This window comes from Toxotes jaculatrix, chromosome 18 (assembly GCF_017976425.1).
Source record: "Toxotes jaculatrix isolate fToxJac2 chromosome 18, fToxJac2.pri, whole genome shotgun sequence".
Lineage (NCBI taxonomy): Eukaryota > Metazoa > Chordata > Actinopteri > Toxotidae > Toxotes > Toxotes jaculatrix.
In genome coordinates this window covers 15,995,798-16,016,383 of record NC_054411.1, presented here as the reverse complement: position 1 = coordinate 16,016,383, position 20,586 = coordinate 15,995,798, and the positions used below count along the sequence as shown (strand labels likewise).

The window sequence follows — 20,586 nt, the reverse complement described above, 5'->3', positions numbered from 1 at the left end:
CCTGAAATTCAAAGATGTATGCTCTTTGGATTTTCCTTTTTGTAGTCATGAAGTTAATCAGTTAGTCAAAACATACAAATAATATACTAACAACTAAATGACTTGTATAGAGAGGTGGATGCCTCATCAACTGCATTGTGTGGAAATAACACCATCTTTTAAAAATACTGAGACCTCCACACAGAACATGCTCTTTGAGGTTTTCAGCCTTCAAGTAACCTATTGATTTAATGGGCTTTTTTAATTCTCAGGATGAATTTTGCATAGAGATGAAGAAAGATAAAACCATGGAGGCAAGTAAGTCAGAACGGTTTTATTTAAAATTTTACTACAACAACAATGTTAAAGAAAAAAATTCAAACAGAAATCATTTCCCTCCCAGCTCTATTTAAATGAAATGAAACACATGACAATTGAAAATGACCTTCACAGTGGGTGTGACTAGCTGGAATGACAGGCCTGATCCAGAAACAGCTAACCTCAAACTCCTATATTGAGCTTTAAAGATGAGGGCTTTAGTTTGGTATATTAAAAAAAAAACCAAAAAAAAAACCATAACATACAGAGAAACAAATGTATGTAAGACAATATGGCCCCTCTCAGTGTATTCTCCAAATACTGATCCCTCATCAGGGCAGCTGAGGATGGTGGTAAAGATGTCAATGAATTGTTCCTACAACCGGTGACTGAAATAAACACAATGTTGCTTCGGGACAGTGCACAGATGCAGGCTGGGTGAGCCCTGGTGTCCAACAGAAAATAGACCGGATGTCCAAAAACTGTACTTAGCCAGAACAACCTCTACATCCACAGTGGGTGCATTCAATGATCCTTCCCTGCAGAGAGGAAAAAGAAGCTATAACAACAGGTTCTTTTTATCATAAATAAAAACCAGTAAAAAATGTCCCTGTATTTACCCAGGCGGCACTGCCCTAACATACTTTACATCTATTGAAGTAGTGATACTACTACTATTATTACTACTACTATTACTAGAGAAATGTGTTCAGTCTTTATCCAGGATAAGTCGAGCTCTAGAAATTACTGAACAGAAATTTAGCATTTTCAGAGTAGGGTAGAAAGTTGTTGTTTTTTTGCTGTTTATTTTTCATGCAGTGGCCTCCTGTGGGTTTCACAAGGAGCATGTCAATGATTACTGAATACTGACACACTTATCTAACAGATAAGGACAACATGGACATAAAGTAAACAAATAGACTCACAACTTCCAGCTTGCTCTTGGGGACTCTGCAGATGCAGTTGGTTCCAAAGTTGGTGTCTCTTGTTTGGATGCAACGCAGGCAGCACAGGTTCTCATAGCCCTGCTTCTTCCACTTTGCAATCAAGTTCTTGTCCGCATAGCCTTCCTTTATACAGTACTCATACAGCTCTGCCAGGACACACACACAGAAAGACACAAAGAAAGACAGAAATGGGTTTCATATGTCTGGTTATGTGCACATTTAAAATGTTTGGTGATATGAGGATGTCTGGTATGTATGTGCAGGAAAAAGTTCTCAAAGTCCCCATAGACACTAAATACATCATGCTGAATTACAAGAAAAGATTATATGAAATACTAAAGTAAACAGAAGACGAAAAAGGGAAAAACAAAGGAAATTGCAAACATCAGACATCAAATAGTTCAGCAGAGGAGAGAAGTAACCCTGCCTACCTCTGCTGATGGCTTTCCTTTTATAAAAAAGGTCGTAGATGTATCGACTCCTCTGATGGTGAAGTCTGAAAATTGGCCAAAGGGACTCCACCTTTCGCTTTCCCTCATGAGGCTCTGTTTCAGCTGTGGCACAAGGACAAAAGGGTTAGCTTTGGAAAACAGAAGTTGAAATTGGTGTGCAGCTGTTTGTAGGGTTAAAAAGCCTCCCTGGACTAGGTATGAATGTAGGATGGTGATGTTACATCTGATGTGATGCTGTAACGGCCACCGCGGCCACGTGAATACTACTGACAGGGATTAGCTCATATTCACAAAGCCACAAAGCATCAGCACAAAGGAAAAAACATAAAATATTAAACATCTACGTCTGAATTACCAACAACTATTTCACCGGTAGATTTCGTGTTAATCGACGTTTAAAGCAGTGTGTCCATTTCCAAAATGCCAAAAGGGCTTGTTTCACCTGTACCACCCACGATTCAAATAAATCTGAGCGGAGATCCCTCATTAAAGTCCGAAAACCCAGAGAAAGCCCGGCAGCCGAGCGTTGCGAGGAACCGTCGTCGTGATTATCACCGTCTACCGCCTTACCTTCTCTCATTTTCTGATCCAGCTCATCCAAAGTGGGCTCAATGAGCTCCCATCCGTCTGGAGGCGGCTTCCGACTCCTTTTTACTTTGGGCATTTCGCTCTGTTTTGTATAAAATACAATAAAAGCTCTCACTGTTTTCGTTTTGATTTTGCAAGACCGTCTCAGGCGCTTCAATTTCACGTCACCCAGAGGGGCGGGTCCATTTCATCTCCTCGGCTCTCGAACGACGTCACCACGTCAAATGATTATACTCCTTTTTTAAATCGGTGTTTAATAAATTCTTTAATTTTATTTTATTTGAACACACATATACGCGTTCATGCAAACATTTATTTAGGTCAGTATAAACATGCCAAGTGAGATAAAACCAAAACAGTTGTCTTTCTGTCGTTCTTCGTATATTGCATCACATTAGCGCACTAGTAAATCGCCTTAATGTAAACAAGATTATGAAGGTTTCTTGCATTGCATAACTCACGTAATTTAGTCAATTAGTTGAGCATAATATGGACATATGGATATTATTTAGTTTAAAGCAGCAAATGTTTATCTACATCCTTGAAAAATGATGTTTTGAAGATTTGTTGACAGGCAAATCCTTGAACCGCTAAAAGTCTTGCGCCTTTCGTCGCTACTGTAAGTTTAGCCAGCTGTCAGTTTGTGCTGTCGCTTCAAAATTGATGTTTTCCGTCAGCATTCACATGTAAGGGGGTTTATAATAAAGGCTTCGTTTGTCAACATGCCCAAAGGAGGTAAGGCTGATTTTAAGACCTGTTACAGTGAACTGAAATCAGTTTTTTGTACGTCTGTAACCACCTACGATTCAGGCGACATGTTATGGACTATTATGGTACTTACATGTCAGTATTTAAAAAGCACTGGCAGCATGTTTATGACAAGCTCTGCTTCTTCTGACACCTGTCTGTTCATGTCAATTTTCATCGTGGTTATCGTCGCAGGTAAGAAAGGTGGCCACAAGGGTCGCGTGCGGACATACACGAGCCCCGAGGAGATAGACGCTCAGATGAAGGCGGAGAAGGAGAGGAAAAAGGTTGGCGCAGTTCACAGCCATGTCATTTACAAAGGTCTTGAATATTTTTTTTCTCGCCTGCTAGAGACAGTAACATCAGTTATAACTTTTTGGCTGTAGGGAGACAGTAGGTAGGAACCTCATCAGCTCATAATGGAAAAGGGTAGATTTTAGCAAAAAAACAACAACTTAAAACTAACAAATTAATAACAAATTAATGATCACAAAACTTGTAATCATTCTATCTCTCTTTGTTGCCATTTTGTGTAATTTTGCAATCATTTTGCTTCTCCTTGTGGCTGTTTTATATCTCTTTGCGGCTGTTTTGTATGTCTTTGAGGTAGTTTTTCCTCTATTATAAATATTTATAATTACTACAACTATATCTCAAGCCAACGGGCCCTCTGACCCCTCAGGTCCCTGATCTTCAGCCCCATACCCCTGTTCAGTAATCCATACATGGGTCCAGGTCACATTAATCGATTGATTATATTTCTAGATGTATATTTTTCATAAACATCTCGGAAATACCGGCAAAAAGGTCAAATAAAAGTCAATAAATCCATATACATAATAAATACTTTTAGGTCTTGTTGTTTGTTTTCTGTCATTCTTTGACCAGTATGACTATAATAAAGGTATTCAACATTTATTTAGCTGAACACTGTGGAAATCTTTCACACACCACCAGCCACAACACAGGAACTGATGAGTGAAATCAGCTACAGTGATGCATTGATGGAGTAAACCGCTGCACACATTGGTGTTATATGTATTCCCTTCTGTAACTGCATGTGTTTAACCTGGTTGCTCTGTTCTCCTGTTTGTGGTTTATCTGATTGACTGTCATTTATGTGTCATAGCATGAACAGGAAGAAGAGGGGGAGGAGGGTGCAGCTCAGAATGATATGGCAGAGGAGAAGTTACCAGCATCAGGATCAGAGGACAGCGATGATGAAAATTCCCAGGTACTGCCTCACCTGTTCCATCACTCCTTCTTTTTGTTAACGCCACACACAGTTTTCTTAACATGCACCCCAGTAATAATGCATTGCTTATTGGTATAGCATATTTAATGTGCACTTGTGAAGCTCCTTGTCACTGTTTTTTTTCTATATGAACTTTATTATGAACATCTTCATGTCACTTCAGTCACTTCAGTACATGCTATTTTCAAAACATTCACTTTATACTGTATGAGCTGCTGTGATGCGATTGCAGAGGAGGAGAGCGGGTGTGGAGGGCTTGATAGAAATCGAGAACCCTAACAGAGTGGCTCAGAAGTCCAAGAAGGTGACTCAAATCGAGCTGGATGAGCCCAAGCAGTTATCAAGGAGAGAGAGGTATGTTTCAGTCAGTCACATCATATGAGTGCTACTTGGGAACTTCACTTTTAATGCACAGTATTTTTGAAAGACATTTGAACATTAGAGATTTGCACATTTGGAGTTGTATGGACCAGTATGGATCACTGATGTCCAGCTCTCCTGTCTTGAGTATTATGTGCTTGAAATGTAAAAATGTCACACACATTTTCTGTGCTCTGTGGGATAAAAGTACAATTTGAACACTTTATTTTGAAAGTGATGTGACAGTGCTGTATACTGTATAACTTTAGCTGTATAACTAAAAGGCTAATGAGCTTGTTTTTTTCTGTTATATGCTTATAAGCACTCAGTTATTTTTTCTGGTTCTCCAGTCAAAAATATTTTTATAGTTTTACTTTTTTTACACTTAATATTTTTATATTTTTGTACTAACTTTTCTTTTCTTTCTTGACACACACCCTCTCCTGCACAGAGAAGAGATTGAGAAGCAGAAGGCGAAGGAGCGCTACATGAAGATGCACTTGGCAGGGAAGACAGACCAGGCCAAAGCTGACCTTGCTCGCCTCGCCATTATCAGGAAACAGAGAGAGGAGGCGGCAAGAAAGAAAGAAGAAGAGAAAAAAGGTAAGCCCCTAGAGTGGGGCAAAACATTTGATGAGGTGATGATCATATAACAATGAATTTAAGACCATGCAGTGAATAAGGTACTGACCCAAGCTGGGAAAATAATACAGAACAGATGAGAATCCTGATGTGGCCATTCTTTGTCATAATATTAATATAATTGCACTATTCTGTAGAAGATAGGCCATGTCACTGTGGCCTGTTGACACATGTTGTCTTGTAGTGTGTGTGGGCTTTTGGTTTTGTCCTGTATCCAAAATAAGTCAACATTATATAAAAAATGACTTGATCTATTTTTTTTAACTTTTAATAACTGGAATCTAAAGCCCTCCCCTGAACAATGATTTTCCAGTCATGCCTTAGCAACCGTAACTAGGCGCAGCAGGCCTGTCAATCTTTGCATTGCTACATGCAGTGTGAATGGGGCTGTAGTAAGAGAGATAGAGTATCTGCATAGTTTGGTGAGTAGTCTCTTGTTTTTAAACTCTTTCCAAAACTACAAACGAAAATGTGTAAGGAATGGATTGAATACTGTGTTTGTCTGTTCTAATGTAAGCTTCATATGTTAGCATGTACGGCTTTCAGCATAGAGCCTGCAGCTATAACCCCAACATTAAATCCAGGGCCAAGTGGTATTTCATGCCGCATTATTTTGTGAGGTTTTCATTGTGTTAAAAGCCCTTTTTCCTGCTCTGTTGGATTTGGGAAAGTTTACACTTAGAGTGAAACATCATGTTTGAAAATACAAATAATAAAGCATAAATCCACGCTTTACAGCTTATCAAAATCTGCTGGCAACTGTTGTCATTTCCGCTGACAAAATTGCCATCGAAATCAAGGACCCATTGTTTCAGGAACTGCTAAGAGTCTGCCACTGTTATCATTGTCAACTGCATATGTGCTGTGCCAGAGCAGAAACTTGAACAGGCAGCCACAGTGTCCATACTACCACTGTATACATGTCCACGCAGTGTGTCAAGCTGATTGTGCTTCTCTTTTATTGTCTTCTTACAGCGAAAGAAGCAGCAGCAGCAGCAGCTAGAGGAATAAACTCCCTCTCACTGAAATGATGCAGAGTATTTATCAGAGGCATTCACACACGTTCGTGGACTGGCTAAATATATATTTGACTATTTTTAAAGGAAGAGCTATGAAGAATATTTGACATTACTGTAACGTATGACCATTTGGAAAATGGTTGAGGAGACACCAGTGGAGAGGGGTTGTGTATGTTTTGGCATGGAATTACGGCCTGGTTGATCACTCCTGGAGGTAGAGTTACAACTGAGAATACATCGGTCTTCACATACACTTGGAATAAACCCCTTCTAACCTACGAGCTTGTACATGATATTAATAATAATTATACTTATCATTGTACAATTCCAACTTTGCTAACTGAGCTTTGCCACTGTTTTTTTTTTTTGGATCATACATTGTATATAACTGACTCATGAAAATATTTCAGATTAATATGATGAAACCAGTAAAATGTGTGTTTGTTTATTTCTTTATTTGCTTTATTCCCCTGTGGAAAACAAAAAACAAACAAAAAAGTCACATGGTTTGAAGCAGACTTTCATAACCTCAGGTGCAAGAGTCCACTGATATGAAAATAAAACGAGTCAATATTGCAGATGTTTATTTTGGAATACAAGCAGTGGAATCTGGCAGTTCAGAGAAGGCTTTGAAAACAGCATTTAGCAGGATGAAACTTATACAGAACATAACTGAACTGTTAAATGGATTCACAAAGTAATCAAAATCAAATTAAGTTATTTAATATTCAAGGAAAGTGCATAAAACTGTGTACTTAAGATCAGTACTTGAGTAAATGTACTTAAATCACGATTTTTAAGCTTTATTGCTGTTGCAGTCGGCTTTATCATTCGTATAACTTACTTCCTTTTCATTGATGTTAGTAGTAGTAGTAGCTAATATTTTAATAGTTTTGTGTTTTTTGATTTCAGTGTAAATATGGCATTTTCTTTAAAAAAAAAAAAAGAAGAGAAAGAAATTGGGCTCAGGTCCACACTCCGACCACATGGTGGCGGTGACGGATTTAATGTGCCGAATAAACATGAAAACGAAGAAGACAGAGTACGCTGATTGGTGGAAAGTTTGGCGGACTTTATCCTCGACAGAGAGGCAGCTTTATGTTGGAGAGAGCGAGTGTGAGCTGGGCTTCAGGGTTTGCATGTGACAGCGCCGGAGTCTCCTATCTACTGGTGAGTTGGCTAATCCACACACCGCAGAAACCAGCAAGTCAGTGTGTCTGTGTTTTTTGTTAGTGTTTCCTTTTTTTAATACAGCAATTTAAGAGTTGTTTTTAAAACACATCCAGTTTGTTTTCCCGCCGTGTTGCAGTGGCAGCACTGGCATGACTTTAAGCAGTTTCCTGACAAAATAACAGGCTAGCTAAGTAGCTGCAACTGTTTTCACCTAGCTGTTTGCCTATGAATATTTTAACTTTACAGATACATTTCTCTTTTTTTAAGCTTTGAGTGTTTTATAAAGCTGCTCACCAATCATGACCCCTTTTCACTTTGTTTGCCCCCCCCCCCTTGCTGCAAACTTTCTGGGTCAGTCGAGCAGAGCAGATAATCAACAATAATAAAACTCATGTGCTTCAATCACTGTCCTGCAGTGACTTAACTTTGCAGGCAGGAGTATAGACTGTATATGAGAAGCAGCCTCAGATAAAGACCTGCAACCTGTAGACTTCATGGAGTTGTGTGCATGTTGCCCAATACCCTGTGTAGTGTCTGTAGTCTTATGTGTAATGGTTCAAAGTTTAACCCATGAAGCAATATCAGGTCACAGCTGGAGAGTTGCAACACTGCTGACAGCTCAGGTGGTGCTGCATGGGTCCTCTTTTGTCTGAGGCTTTGGACTGTAATAATAGATCCGTGATAATTGACCTGAATGGCAGAGGTCTGTTTGTCAGCAGCACTCATTGTATACTTTTTTTAAAAACCAGTCATATAAACCTGTGATTATGAAATTGTTTTTTATTGCTTTATGATCCTAATCTTATCACTAACTAAATAACTTTTAAAAAATGACCTTCTCCTTTAGATCTCTGTTTTTGTGTGACTGAAGAATCAACAACCATGTCTTTGACTAATGGCCACAGTGTGAGCAAAGAAACATGGGACTCGCACAACAAGATGATGCTGGAGCCTCTGGTCATCAACGACTCTGAGGTTTGTGTTTAGTGGATTTTAGTAGGTAGATCACATCCACATATTGGAAACTGATTTGGTCACACCCCTCTCACAGATACAGCTTAATAATTATTTCTGCTTTTTTTTTGTATGGTGTTAGTGTTGACATTGAACTTTTTTTTAGAGCTGCATTATTTAGTCCAGTTATTGGGCAGTTTTTTCACGGAGGGGCTTGTGTGACAAAATGTTATTGTTCCCCCGACTGACACAGTGTTTGTGCATGTTTGTGTTTCAGGTGTTCTCCATCATTAAAAAAGAGAAGCACAGGCAGACGTACGGTCTGGAGCTGATAGCGTCCGAGAACTTTGCCAGCAGAGCTGTTCTCGAGGCTCTGGGTTCCTGTATGAACAACAAGTACTCCGAGGGATATCCTGGCCAGAGGTACACATACACATCAAGTCTGTCAAGTTATTTATAAATACAGAATGTTTGAGTACATTCTACACATTTAATAACCAATGTGAAAAAACAGTATATGAAGTTTAGCTGTACTATGATCCCTGTGTTCAGGTACTATGGTGGTACAGAGCATGTAGATGAGCTAGAGAGACTCTGCCAGAAGAGGGCGCTGGAGGCCTATGGTCTGGACTCAGAGAAATGGGGTGTTAATGCGCAGCCATACTCAGGTATAACATCCAAAACTGATTTAATGTTTGGCATGGAGCCTGACTGATGTGATCAGTATTTTGACTTTGTCATGCTTCTTCTGTTCTCCTCGCTTTGTCCTTTTCCTGTCATCATCTTCGCCCTCGTTCCGCTCTCTCTGACTTGTCACGCTGTTGTTGATGCTTCTCTGTAAGGTTCGCCTGCTAACTTTGCTGTCTACACGGCCGTTGTGGAGCCTCACGGCAGGATCATGGGACTGGACCTTCCTGATGGAGGTCACTTGACACACGGGTTCATGACTGAGAAGAAGAAAATCTCAGCAACATCCATCTTCTTTGAGTCCATGCCGTATAAGGTACAAAGCAATCATATGCACTTTATCAACACACACTCATACTGGAATCTATATGCAAAGTTGGGTACAAAATTTCTCAAAGATAAAATACTGTAATAATTGTTAAAAACACGATAATCAAGTCACAATGTGGAGGTAATGAAATTCACACAATTTGAGAATAGGTAAAGTTAAAACTGAAGAAAGTTTAAAGAATACTGTCATACTTATCATGACATTTGAACTTTTTTCGTTTCCCATGTTACAACTCTGATCATACTTATCATGAAAGCTGGAAAAGATCACAAAAATCTTATAATCCTAGAACTGAGAAGGTAAAAACAGACAAAACATATACTACATTATTTCACCAGACCCTGCGCTTCAGTTTCAGTACTGCAGGGAACAGAAAAGATGTAGAGTCGAGGTGGATAAAAGCATTCGACAGTGACACCAGAAACCTGGGCTCAGCTTTTCTCTCAGGCTAGAGGTCACTGTTTCTGTTTGTAAATTTTAACCACGGCCTCTTGATGTTTCCTTGACCTTGATCAGGTGACAAAGTTTCAGTTGCCAAAACTTAACCATTTCATAACCGTGCTTTTGTTGCCATGTCTGGATAATATTTTGCATTTCAGTATGAAACTCCAATTAATAAACCTTCCTGAATAGTCTTTACACAATAAATTGAGAAAGTAGATAGATAGTGGATAAAGTAGATGGATAAGATGAGTTAAGATATGTTGTGTATATCAGTGTTAGAGTGTATTTATATATATATATATTTGTATATGTATATTTGTATATGTATATGTATTTATATATGTGCAGTTGTCTGCTGCTATGTGTGTATGTATGTGTATATAAGACCCCCTCCTGTATATATTGTATTTCTTTTCCAAATTTATTTTTCTTTTATAGAGTGTATTTATTGTCTCCTTGTGACTGCTGCTACAAACGAATTTCCCCACGGGGATTAATAAAGTATCTCTATCTATCTATCTGTCTATTTATTATGACATGGTTTACTGTTTCTAGGTGAATCCTGAGACTGGTTACATTGACTATGACAGACTGCAGGAAAACGCAAAGCTGTTCCACCCAAAACTCATCATTGCAGGTTCTTGAGCACACACACTCACACACACAGTTTAATTATAGTATTTCACATTAAAACAAATAACTTATTTCCTCTACAAATAAGGAGGAGTTATTTACCCCAAAACATTGTTTTTTCATTGTTTTCTTCTCCAGGAACAAGCTGCTATTCCCGCAACCTTGACTACGCCCGCTTGAAGCAGATCGCTGATGAGAATGGAGCCTATCTGATGGGAGACATGGCTCACATCAGTGGTTTGGTGGCTGCTGGTGTGGTGCCCTCACCGTTTGAGCACTGTGACATTGTTTCCACAACAACGCACAAGACGCTGCGTGGCTGCCGCGCTGGACTTATCTTCTACAGGAAAGGTAGAAATGGAATATGATTACCACTTCTTTTTTTTTGCTTTGTCATCAATACTTTATTCTTTCTGTGTTCGTACCCTGTCGTTTGTCTAAATTTCCTTCTTTCTTGCCGTGTTCTCTCTGTTTCCTTCCTCCAGGTGTGCGGAGTGTGGATGCCAAGGGGAAGCAGATTTTGTACAACTTGGAGTCTTTGATCAACCAGGCTGTTTTTCCAGGGCTGCAGGGAGGACCACACAACCACGCTATTGCAGGTACTCCTCTATCATCATTTTCCTCCCTTTGACTTATCAGTGGCTTATCGGCATAGCATTTGTCTTATGTTTGTCTGTTGCTGGCTGTCCTCAGGAGTTGCTGTAGCTCTCAAACAAGCCATGACGCCGGAGTTCAAGGCCTACCAGATACAGGTGCTTGCTAACTGCAAAGCTCTGTCCAGTGCCCTTATTGACCACGGCTACAAGATCGTCACTGGTAAGAAACACAGTGCCTCCCTACAAACATAAATTTAATTTAAACTAATCTTCTGTGTCAGTTGCCTTTGTACATGGTATTTCCAACAGAGAAAAAATCAGGACCATAACAATGAAATTGGCCTTAATTTCCTCCTTAATTCAAACCATGTGGAGATTATTCTGTCAGTGGGTGATATAAATTGAGTTATCGTTAGTATGGCATTTCGCATGGGCATCTGAAGTCCACTATTTGATGTTTGTAGGAGTCTACAAGGCCAAGGTCAGACTGGTCACGTTAACACTGGAAAAAAATTCTGACGAAAAAGTGAGATAATTTTCCTCTTAATTATTCAGATTCAGAGAACTTTATTGTCATTCCTTCTACGTTCAGGTACGTATTCGGAACGAGATTACGTTGCACCAGCTCAGAAGAATTATGCAGCATTTTCTCATAATTATGAGATAAAAACTGTAATAATTATGATGCACCTAAGTTATAATCATGATTTCAATTTTTTTCTGGGATAAATTCAATCTGCTTTTTTAGCCTTGAAAATGCCAGCCTCACGTCATCTTAAGCATCCACACATCATAAATCTCTTTTTGTTTAGCTTCTTATGAAAACAGTCAAAATATTTCTAACCATATATCCTTTTATAAAAACCAAGGGCAGTGACATCCCATGCTTGTGAAGGCACAAATCTGCTATCCCGGCTTTATGGTCTGTTATGTCCTCTGATGAATTCTGTCTCTTCCCGTGTAGGTGGGTCTGACAACCATCTGATCCTGCTGGACTTGCGCAGCAAGGGAACTGATGGAGGGCGAGCTGAGAAGGTTCTGGAAGCCTGTGCCATTGCTTGTAATAAGAACACCTGTCCAGGTAGTGCATGTGTGGGGCTATATGCAATGATATATATACAGCTTTGTTTGTATTAAAGTGTATCCATCAGTGTGTGCTCTTCTGGAAAATGAGTTGATCCTTTGTCTCTGTGAATTTAACTTGAGATGTATCTGTTCTTAATCACTGTAAATGCCTTTTTCCCCTGCAGAGTTTCAGTGTTAATTTTTCACATACATCTGTTTGCACAGGTGATAAGAGCGCATTGCGCCCTAGTGGTTTAAGGTTTGGCTCTCCAGCTTTGACCTCCAGAGGCTTGATACAGGATGACTTCAGGAAGGTGGCTGAGTTCATTCACAGAGGTAAACTTTTAAAGGCCCCATTTTGAAAGGTTTGAACCAGGCATTAAACAAACAACCATCAAAAGAGATTTTGCAAAACTGAAACTGCTGTCCCTGCTGTCCTTTGCCCTGCAGGCATTGAGCTGACCTTGGAGGTGCAGAGAAGCCTAGATCCCAAGGCCACTCTGAAGGAGTTCATTCAGGCACTGTCCCAGGAAGAGAAGTTCCAGCAGCGGGTAGCAGAGATCAGGGCCGAGGTGGAGGCTTTCGCCGGTCAGTTCCCCATGCCGGGCCTACCTGAGCTGTAGAGGGCGGCAGTTCAGACTAATGATTGTCACAAACATTATTATGCCAATTTTGATGGTATGTTGTTTTGTGTGTATATTTGTTTTGAGTGCATAACTGTTAAATCTGTCACTCCTCAAATCAGGGCACTTCTTCATGACTTCACAGCAGTCTTGGATACACACATTATACAATACCATGGAACAGATTTGTTTTAATTATTCAGTATTGCTACTGTGCCTTTGCTGTTTTAGAGGTTTATTTTTCCACTGTAGCAGTTGCAGTTACATTTAAGCTTTAATCTTGTCAGAAATCTGCATTTTTTTAAAAATTGCATTTAAAATTCCAAAGTTTTTGAGCAGACAATGCTGCACATTTAAGCACAAAGCATGACTACTGGTTTCATACATGAACATCCTCTCCCATATACTAGACATGTATAGGAAAATGTGATAAAAAGAAAAAGCTGCTGTTATGTTTAATTAAAGTAACCATAATGAGTGAAATGGTCACTGTGCATAATCCTTCAGTTTAACTGCAAACTGTTGACACTTTTTAAACCCAAACCATGCTGCTAGCAGGGCTAATATCTGCTGACAAGTTAGAGAGAAAGGCATGAGGGGCACAGCTGTCAGCCTAGGTAATCTGTGTTAGTGAACCTTCAGAACAAAACAGTCCAGTTGCCATTAAGAGCCCTGGCATCGCACAAATTATAATAATGGCAGGATCACTAGCTGAAATGATTTTCTCATTAAAGCTGCACTCTGAAGTGTTAAATGAGGAAAATTGTTGGAACTTCATGCCTGACAGAAACACACTATTCCTTCACATGGATTCACTGAAGATCAAAAGAGCCAAGCTAAAGCGGAGTTTTTATGAACTGGATGACATCTGTATTATCATTAAGGAATGCAAAAGATGACAAAATACTGTGTTTAACAGCCAGAACCCAAAGTGATGGGCATTTTCACTGTTTTCTGATGTTTGTAGACCAAACAATTAATTTATTAATTGAGAAAAATATATTATATAAAAATATATACTCTGGTTTATTTCTGAAAGCAACATTTAGACCTTCATATTAAGAATTAAAATTAATTGAAAATAGTTTTAAAAGGTAAAAGATTTAAAAAATACCATACATACTTGGACTCAACGCCTCAATATTTCTAAAATCCAGTTTTAAAACAACAAAGACCAACATTTTGCCTCAGTGCACTTTAACGTGGTGAGTTAAACAAACCGCTCGACGATCGTTTAGTCGAGCCTTGTACCGTCAGGTCAGAGGTCAGTCAGCGCGCCTCACAGTCACTTTTGAGAACAAGGAGCAGTTCCGTGACAAACAAGAAGTTACACACTGACCAGTGTCCAGGGTGTTTCTTCAAAACAGCACCTTAAAACCACAAAAGAACAGCAGCTATTGCAATTTCTCGTCGGGGAGCACGCTGATTGTTGTTAGAGTATCGGTTAGCCCGGCTAGCCTCGTTAACCACTTTAGCTGGCTGAGGAAGAAGTCCTTAGCTAAGTAGCTCAGCTTCAAGCTAGCTAACAGAAACGGACATTTCTCTGATCGCAGCTTGGCAAACTAACACATGCAGACATGCAGGAGATACTGGCTAACGTGGACCACATCAAGTTCGACCTGGAGATCGCTGTGGAGCAGCAGTTGGGTGCTCAGCCTCTGCCTTTCCCCGGCATGGACAGTAAGTGCTCGGGTGCTAGCTGGTACTTAGCCGTTGTAGGTAAACTGTAACGGCTGGGACTTTGTCCGTGACAGCTTAATGTGCTCTCAGTTTCTTAACTTGGTTGTAATAATGTGTCTTTCTGCAGAATCGGGCTCTGCTGTGTGCGAGTTCTTCATGAGAGCAGCTTGTCTGAAAGGTAAAAACACAACACGACAACATTTCAGCAGCTGTAGATGGAATCTTTGTTCTGCATGAAGCTGAGCTGCACATTATGTAGTGTCGTACATGATGAGAATAACTAAATCAATCTGACGGACAATGATAAATCAGTAAAATGAGAAAAGAATTAGACTTTAATGACTTAAAGTGATACTTCAGCAATTTACTGTTTCAGTTCTATAAAGGGGAGCGACTCATATGTCATTCATACTATATTATTGATTTCAGCCATATGTTAAGTTGCTGAATAATACTGCCTCTATTTGTATATGGATTTTTATACTGCGTTTTGTTTGATGCTGAATATGAATGTTATGTCTTGTCACATGGATGATAGGACTCTTACCTGTATTTGAAATGATAAGGAGCGCATCTTAGGCAGCAGGTCAATAATTTTATAATATTTTTTTTTCGGTTAGTTTGCCAAAGATTCTCATGCAGTTAACAATAATTAGGTTTTGGGATTTGGGCAAGGCGTGGGTGGTTCTCCCTCCACCAGGACAGCAAAAATAAAAGCCACTTTTAGCAGGAAGTGACTGCTTTAAATTAGCAGTAACTGAAGATCATGAAATGCAGCTATTTGCTACGTTTGTGCAACCATCTCAGTGGATACATGCATATCATGAGGGTAGGTCAAGATTTTCAGATCTAAGTATGAAAATAGAAAATACTTAATTCTCTTGTAGCCTGACAGTCAACTGGAGCGATTAGGAATTAGTGCGACGGCCCAGTGGGTATGAATTAGGAAACTTGTGCAGTTGTTTCTGTTGATCATTTTTGTGTTTCCACTGTCAGGTGGGATGTGTCCGTTCCGCCACATCAGTGGAGAGAAGACGGTGGTGTGTAAGCACTGGCTCCGAGGACTGTGCAAGAAGGGAGACCAGTGCGAGTTTCTCCATGAATACGACATGACCAAAATGCCTGAGTGCTACTTCTACTCCAAGTTTGGTTCGTTCCCTTTCTCTAAATGGCACAGATGAGCTCAGTGACTGTGTTTGCCTTGTGACTGTTGATCAGCATCCTGTTATTAGTTTGCCAAGTGTGTATTTTTTCCTCCTTTCTGCTGTGCTGGTTAATGATTTGAGCCTGTTTGTCTTTGTTTTTGCTTGTGTGTTGATCCTTGCAGGTGAGTGTAGCAACAAGGAATGTCCATTTCTGCACATCGACCCAGAGTCCAAGATCAAAGACTGTCCCTGGTACGACCGAGGCTTCTGCAAACATGGTGGGTCCCAGAACGTTCTGTTCATACATGCAGTCCACTGCTGCTGGTTTCGAACAGCAGCAAAACAACCTTTCTACGTGCTGTTATCTGTCTGTGTTATTATATTTCTGTTCTTGACTCTTTCTCCATCTTCCTGTGTCAGGTCCCGACTGCAGACACAGACACACAAGAAGGGTGATCTGTGTGAATTACCTGGTGGGCTTTTGTCCGGAGGGCAAATCCTGTAAATTTATGCAGTATGTTCTCATTTTTTTATTTGATTCTTACACAATAGTTCTATTTGTGCCCTAATAACAGTATATTAAGAGTTACGTCAGAATATGATAAATTCGTTAAAACCATTTAATGAAATATTCTATTCAGAATAGAGGCAAATAGTTGTTACATAGAGTTAACAGTGAGATGTTTTTCTGCAGCCCTCGTTTTGAGTTGCCTATGGGAGCTTCTGAACAGCCTCCTCTACCACAGCAAACCCAGAACCAGACAAAGGTGAGAGGATACAAGCACGAACAAATTTCATTCATTCAGGCAGCACAGTGTCTGATCGAAATGAAATGATCACTTTTACATTTGTGACGTCAGGAACTGCTGAAGCTTCTACCTCAGTGCGCTGCTGTGTTACACGTGCTACTTTGTTGCTGAACAGTTCTTCTTTACTTGCTTCCTCCTGCAGCCTGTGCCCACCATCGGACGCTCGTCGCTCTCTCTAATCCAGCTGACCAACTCCAGTCCAGGCCAGCGACCGCAGAACAACACAGCAGGGGGTGCTATTCAGCAAAATAACCTGACGGCCAACAGAGGGCCTCGTCCACTGGACCAAGTCACCTGCTACAAGGTGAGTCATCTGAACATTAGTCTGCTAATTGATATCAGTCATAATTGTTAAGTAAATATGATGTTATCAATAGCAGTCTAGAGGTATGTGCAGGATTGTCTTCCTACAGTTTTAAATGTTTGAATTTTTGAACGTTTATTTTAAATTTTAAAAAATGGACGAACACTGGTTAAAAACATCTATACGACAAAGATCTGGGTGAAAAAATCAGATTTTTAAAGTTCCATTTATGTTTTACTAGTAACTGGAGACTGTTGCACGATTAGTAGATTTTTTTGGTTTTTTTGCTTTACTTTCTGGTCCTAGAAACATATTCTGAGTTATTGTTACAGCAAAAGGATGTAATTTACTCTACCATATAGTATATACAATATGTACTATATACTATATATACTATACTACACTATGTATATACTATATACTAGCTTGCATCTAAATTCACTCCATCTTTCCTGTGCCATTTCTAGCTTTCTTTTCTATTAACATGGAGCCATTAATATCTTCATCCTTTTGTCTTCCCTGTGTCCGCAGTGTGGCGAGAAGGGCCACTATGCCAACAAATGCACTAAAGGCCATCTTGCCTTCCTGAGCGGACAGTAACCTTCAGCCTCGAGTTCCGAACACCACAGTGCTGCAGCTTGTTCACTTGATGTAGTGGAGCGGAGATGCGAGGAAGCCCCTTCTGCTCCACAGGTTGAAGTTGAACTGAAAGACTGTGTTTTTGCCTCTTACAAATGGAGGCTATGTGAAAATGACAAGGAACAGAAAAGACACTGACCACACCACCAATGGCTGTGGTTGGATGACCTGACTCTGAAGAAGTAGGCATTTAAATAGAAATCAAACCCGGGGTCCAGCAAGTAGTTGCTGATATTTCCTTGGGTCACGTGACTGCATCTGTGATAACAGACCAGTGCTTCGACTCTGCTACTTCAGCCTGACAATGGTAATTTACAAAAAAAAAAAAAAAGTTATAAATGGCAGCAAGAATGTCAATTAATGCTTTTTCTACTCAAACTGTGATTAATCAGAGCCCAAATCCATCCTGCATCAATACCTGAAATTGATTTGCCTCACACAATGTATCACTAGTCAAATTTTGCTTTGATGGTCACTACATTTTTGTTTTTGAAAACATTTTAAATCCTGGAAATAGTTAATGAGTCACCATCATATGTTGAAGCCCTGTGTTAACAGTTATGAACACACAGATTATCTCATTTTAACTAAGAAAATGTGTGCAGTAAAGAACTTTGGCTCTGAGGATAAACTTCATTAGTCAGTCAGTGGACACAGTCTGAACATATTCTTACAATCTGTACTGTGTGTGCAAATAAATGGTCTTGTTACAGATTTACCTGTTATCTTTGCATTAACGTTATAGCTACTGTTTATAAAGTGTTATCACACAGTTGAGAATCTTTATATTGTTTATTGGTCACAACAGTCACATATTAACACAACAGAGCTGAGAATAGAAAGAGCAGGGGGAGCTAAGAGATCCAACTTCAGCCCCTGAAGGTCTGATGGCTGCTGAAGGGGCTTAGTGGTACTTCCTCCAGCGGTCATGCTCTGGAAGAGAGGATGGAGAAACAGAAATAAAGGATGTTAAAAAATTCAATTTAAAAGTCAGTTTTTTTTTCCCACATCAGTGATGGACTACAGACAGAGAGACTGAAGTGCAAGAATATAAAATATTGGAGAAGTGACATTTACTCCCAGAAAACTATTTTAATAAAATGTAAGGTCATAAATAGGAAGTCAGGGTGTATATGTTTCTTACTGATGTGGTCGTATTCCCACATGTAGCTGAGGACCACGTAGCCAGTCAGCAGCATAGCTACGCCACCGATGCCTCCTTTCCTCACATTGATGTACTTGTTGTAGTATCTGTCATGGCCTGGAGAGGAGGCAAAAAAAAGAAAAACAGAATAAGCTACAGGTGAACGGCAACATGGTATGATTTTAACAACATGTGAGTGAACATGGTAAAAGAGGAAATACATGGCAGAAAGTCAAAATGTAATTTCTTTGTTGCTTGTGATTAAGAAGTCACTGGTTTGAATCCTTTGATTAGCAGGGAGTCACTACATGTCCTCATCCTTCTATGACTATATTCATCAATGCAACAAATGTTGATAGTGATTTTTCCCCATGTTTGACCAAACAAAGTTCTTTGAAGGGTAATTCTACAACCTTTCACAACAGCTGCTAAGTGGCAGTATATTGTGAAGGTTGAGGATAATGAAAGCACAATATACACGTTCCCTGAATATTTAGTATAAAATAATGATTTGTGATTGGATTTCAAATTTGTGTAAGAGAATTATTCTATGATTTCAGGCGAACTGTCCTGCTTAAACAGGTTTAATCCCTGATCTGAGACATTTAAAAATTGTAGGAATTAGAAACATGTTGAATATTGAAAACTGCAAACTCCACTCCTGTTGTGTTATTGAAACTGAAGGAATCTGAGCGGAGGAGGTAAAGAGGATGTAAAGAGAGTTTCTGATCCTGAATAAAGTTTCAGTCAGAACAGGTTTCCTCACCCCTGCGGATGGCAGAGAGCACCCCATTGGGAGTGAAGTCTCGAGCTCCAAGCCAGGTTCCCAGTTCACCCAGCTTCACATCCATCAGTCGTTTCTCAGCTACGGGAACTGGTAACAAGTGGAGACAGCAACAAAGTTAAAATTACCCAATGTTCATACTGAGCAAAACCTGCTGTAGCTCTGGTAGCATGTCTGATTTGATGCAAACAGCTCTGATCCTCAGGCCTGGTTAAAATTCCTTTTTCAATATTTAACAGCACGTCTCCTCAATGGTTAGCAGAGCCTAAGGTGCTTAAATAAGTGAACCCGAGAGTATTCAATCTGTAACACTATAAAATGAAGAAAAGCAAGATGTTCCTCTATGTGTGAGGACGTGTTTTTTTACGTTGACTGAAAACTGAATGAGTTCTTAGTTGTACAATAACAGTTATCATTATAGCAACAGACAAAGAAACACTACTCATCATTATGCATGAGTAGTTTTCATATTTTAGATAACCCTCCCAGTGCAATGTAGCTATTCTCCATGTTGCGGTATACATGGATGTAACAATCACATAATCTCATGTTTACCGAAAGCGGCTCGCAGATTAAATTTAACTGCGAATCTGCCAATGACACGCAAAGTCCTTGACGTGACTCAAAGGACTGAGTGCGGCCTTCAGTCAGACACAGCCCTTCCCCTGACCCTTTAACGGTCCGTCTAACACAAGAAACACACGCAGCCTCTGGAAACCTGAACACACGACGACAACAAAACACAGAACAGAGATAATTTGTGGTTATTTTAGCAGAGGACACACTACAGTACCTGGTCTGTCCGCCATCTTGACTGGTGCAAGGAGCTCGCGGAAGAGAATGACGGGAAAAAAACGACGAAAAGCATTATGGGAGAAGATGTAGTTTATATATCTATCCGCCAGAGGGGAACAGAGCAAACGAGACCAGGCAATGATGACTGGACTAGAAGTATTTACAATTAAAACACTGCTATTATTAGTACCCGAGCACGAAGTTTGTGCGAAGCCCTATTGTAACTGAAGGGATTATTATTATTCTCCTCTTTTATTTGTCTTCCGCCGATATGTCAGCTAATTTGACCCCCTGAACGTGCTAAAAAGTCACTGCCAATGACGTTGCTAATGACATTTTGAGGTCATACTAAAGTATGGCTTTTTTTGGCCGATTTTGACGCCATACTATACTATGACCATTTTTATGACAATTTGAGGCCAAAAAAAATTTTGACTTTTTTTGGCCGATTTTGATGCCATACTATACTATGA

At 39.8% G+C, this 20,586-nt stretch overlaps 5 protein-coding genes across 6 annotated transcripts; 3 read left to right on the top strand and 2 right to left on the bottom strand.

The window, feature by feature from the left end:
• Positions 1 to 298: 298 nt before the first annotated feature.
• On the bottom strand, positions 299 to 2,455 carry bud31 (BUD31 homolog). The gene is made up of 4 exons (XM_041063087.1): positions 2,267 to 2,455; positions 1,676 to 1,798; positions 1,224 to 1,390; positions 299 to 836 (listed from the first exon to the last, which is right to left on the bottom strand). The coding sequence occupies exons 1-4, from the start codon at positions 2,358 to 2,360 to the stop codon at positions 786 to 788; spliced, it is 435 nt and encodes a 144-aa protein (XP_040919021.1). The 5' UTR covers positions 2,361 to 2,455; the 3' UTR covers positions 299 to 785.
• Positions 2,456 to 2,864: 409 nt separating this feature from the next.
• pdap1b (pdgfa associated protein 1b) lies at positions 2,865 to 6,736 on the top strand. Of its 2 annotated transcripts, XM_041063568.1 has the most exons (6): positions 2,865 to 3,019; positions 3,227 to 3,318; positions 4,161 to 4,265; positions 4,519 to 4,640; positions 5,098 to 5,249; positions 6,264 to 6,736. In XM_041063568.1, exons 1-6 carry the CDS (start codon positions 3,007 to 3,009, stop codon positions 6,317 to 6,319), a joined length of 540 nt encoding a protein of 179 aa, XP_040919502.1. In that variant the 5' UTR covers positions 2,865 to 3,006; the 3' UTR covers positions 6,320 to 6,736. The 2 variants fall into 2 exon arrangements, with proteins under 2 accessions (XP_040919502.1, XP_040919503.1); XM_041063569.1 differs by lacking the exon at positions 2,865 to 3,019 and having other exon boundaries at positions 3,225 to 3,352.
• Positions 6,737 to 7,390: 654 nt separating this feature from the next.
• On the top strand, positions 7,391 to 13,296 carry shmt1 (serine hydroxymethyltransferase 1 (soluble)). The gene is made up of 12 exons (XM_041063467.1): positions 7,391 to 7,477; positions 8,328 to 8,455; positions 8,712 to 8,857; positions 8,987 to 9,102; positions 9,277 to 9,437; positions 10,452 to 10,533; positions 10,668 to 10,880; positions 11,015 to 11,128; positions 11,223 to 11,345; positions 12,090 to 12,206; positions 12,416 to 12,526; positions 12,641 to 13,296. The coding sequence occupies exons 2-12, from the start codon at positions 8,363 to 8,365 to the stop codon at positions 12,811 to 12,813; spliced, it is 1,449 nt and encodes a 482-aa protein (XP_040919401.1). The 5' UTR covers positions 7,391 to 7,477; positions 8,328 to 8,362; the 3' UTR covers positions 12,814 to 13,296.
• A 776-nt stretch (positions 13,297 to 14,072) lies between these two features.
• cpsf4 (cleavage and polyadenylation specific factor 4) lies at positions 14,073 to 18,180 on the top strand. Its single transcript, XM_041063381.1, has 8 exons — positions 14,073 to 14,493; positions 14,621 to 14,671; positions 15,490 to 15,642; positions 15,821 to 15,916; positions 16,059 to 16,152; positions 16,333 to 16,405; positions 16,590 to 16,751; positions 17,283 to 18,180. Exons 1-8 carry the CDS (start codon positions 14,391 to 14,393, stop codon positions 17,349 to 17,351), a joined length of 801 nt encoding a protein of 266 aa, XP_040919315.1. The 5' UTR covers positions 14,073 to 14,390; the 3' UTR covers positions 17,352 to 18,180.
• Positions 18,168 to 20,162, bottom strand: atp5mf (ATP synthase membrane subunit f). Its single transcript, XM_041063382.1, has 4 exons — positions 20,112 to 20,162; positions 19,301 to 19,408; positions 18,535 to 18,651; positions 18,168 to 18,323 (listed from the first exon to the last, which is right to left on the bottom strand). Exons 1-4 carry the CDS (start codon positions 20,125 to 20,127, stop codon positions 18,295 to 18,297), a joined length of 270 nt encoding a protein of 89 aa, XP_040919316.1. The 5' UTR covers positions 20,128 to 20,162; the 3' UTR covers positions 18,168 to 18,294.
• Between the last annotated feature and the right edge of the window lie 424 nt (positions 20,163 to 20,586).

Excerpts from the sequence above, each read along its gene's own strand:
- bud31 (XM_041063087.1), bottom strand. The coding sequence starts at position 2,360 with ATGCCCAAAGTAAAAAGGAGTCGGAAGCCGCCTCCAGACGGATGGGAG. Across the intron at positions 1,391-1,675 it reads AAGGAAAGCCATCAGCAGAG|AGCTGTATGAGTACTGTATA; the intron begins GTAGGCAGGGTT and ends GTGTCCTGGCAG. Across the intron at positions 837-1,223 it reads CCAAGAGCAAGCTGGAAGTT|GGAAGGATCATTGAATGCAC; the intron begins GTGAGTCTATTT and ends TCCTCTCTGCAG.
- pdap1b (XM_041063568.1), top strand. Across the intron at positions 4,641-5,097 it reads CAGTTATCAAGGAGAGAGAG|AGAAGAGATTGAGAAGCAGA; the intron begins GTATGTTTCAGT and ends TCTCCTGCACAG. Across the intron at positions 5,250-6,263 it reads GAAAGAAGAAGAGAAAAAAG|CGAAAGAAGCAGCAGCAGCA; the intron begins GTAAGCCCCTAG and ends GTCTTCTTACAG.
- shmt1 (XM_041063467.1), top strand. The coding sequence starts at position 8,363 with ATGTCTTTGACTAATGGCCACAGTGTGAGCAAAGAAACATGGGACTCG. Across the intron at positions 8,456-8,711 it reads TGGTCATCAACGACTCTGAG|GTGTTCTCCATCATTAAAAA; the intron begins GTTTGTGTTTAG and ends TTTGTGTTTCAG. Across the intron at positions 10,534-10,667 it reads CCCAAAACTCATCATTGCAG|GAACAAGCTGCTATTCCCGC; the intron begins GTTCTTGAGCAC and ends TTTCTTCTCCAG.
- cpsf4 (XM_041063381.1), top strand. The coding sequence starts at position 14,391 with ATGCAGGAGATACTGGCTAACGTGGACCACATCAAGTTCGACCTGGAG. Across the intron at positions 14,494-14,620 it reads GCCTTTCCCCGGCATGGACA|AATCGGGCTCTGCTGTGTGC; the intron begins GTAAGTGCTCGG and ends GTCTTTCTGCAG. Across the intron at positions 16,153-16,332 it reads AAATCCTGTAAATTTATGCA|CCCTCGTTTTGAGTTGCCTA; the intron begins GTATGTTCTCAT and ends GTTTTTCTGCAG.
- atp5mf (XM_041063382.1), bottom strand. Across the intron at positions 18,652-19,300 it reads GCTCTCTGCCATCCGCAGGG|GCCATGACAGATACTACAAC; the intron begins GTGAGGAAACCT and ends CCTCCTCTCCAG. Across the intron at positions 18,324-18,534 it reads GTGGGAATACGACCACATCA|AGCATGACCGCTGGAGGAAG; the intron begins GTAAGAAACATA and ends CCTCTCTTCCAG.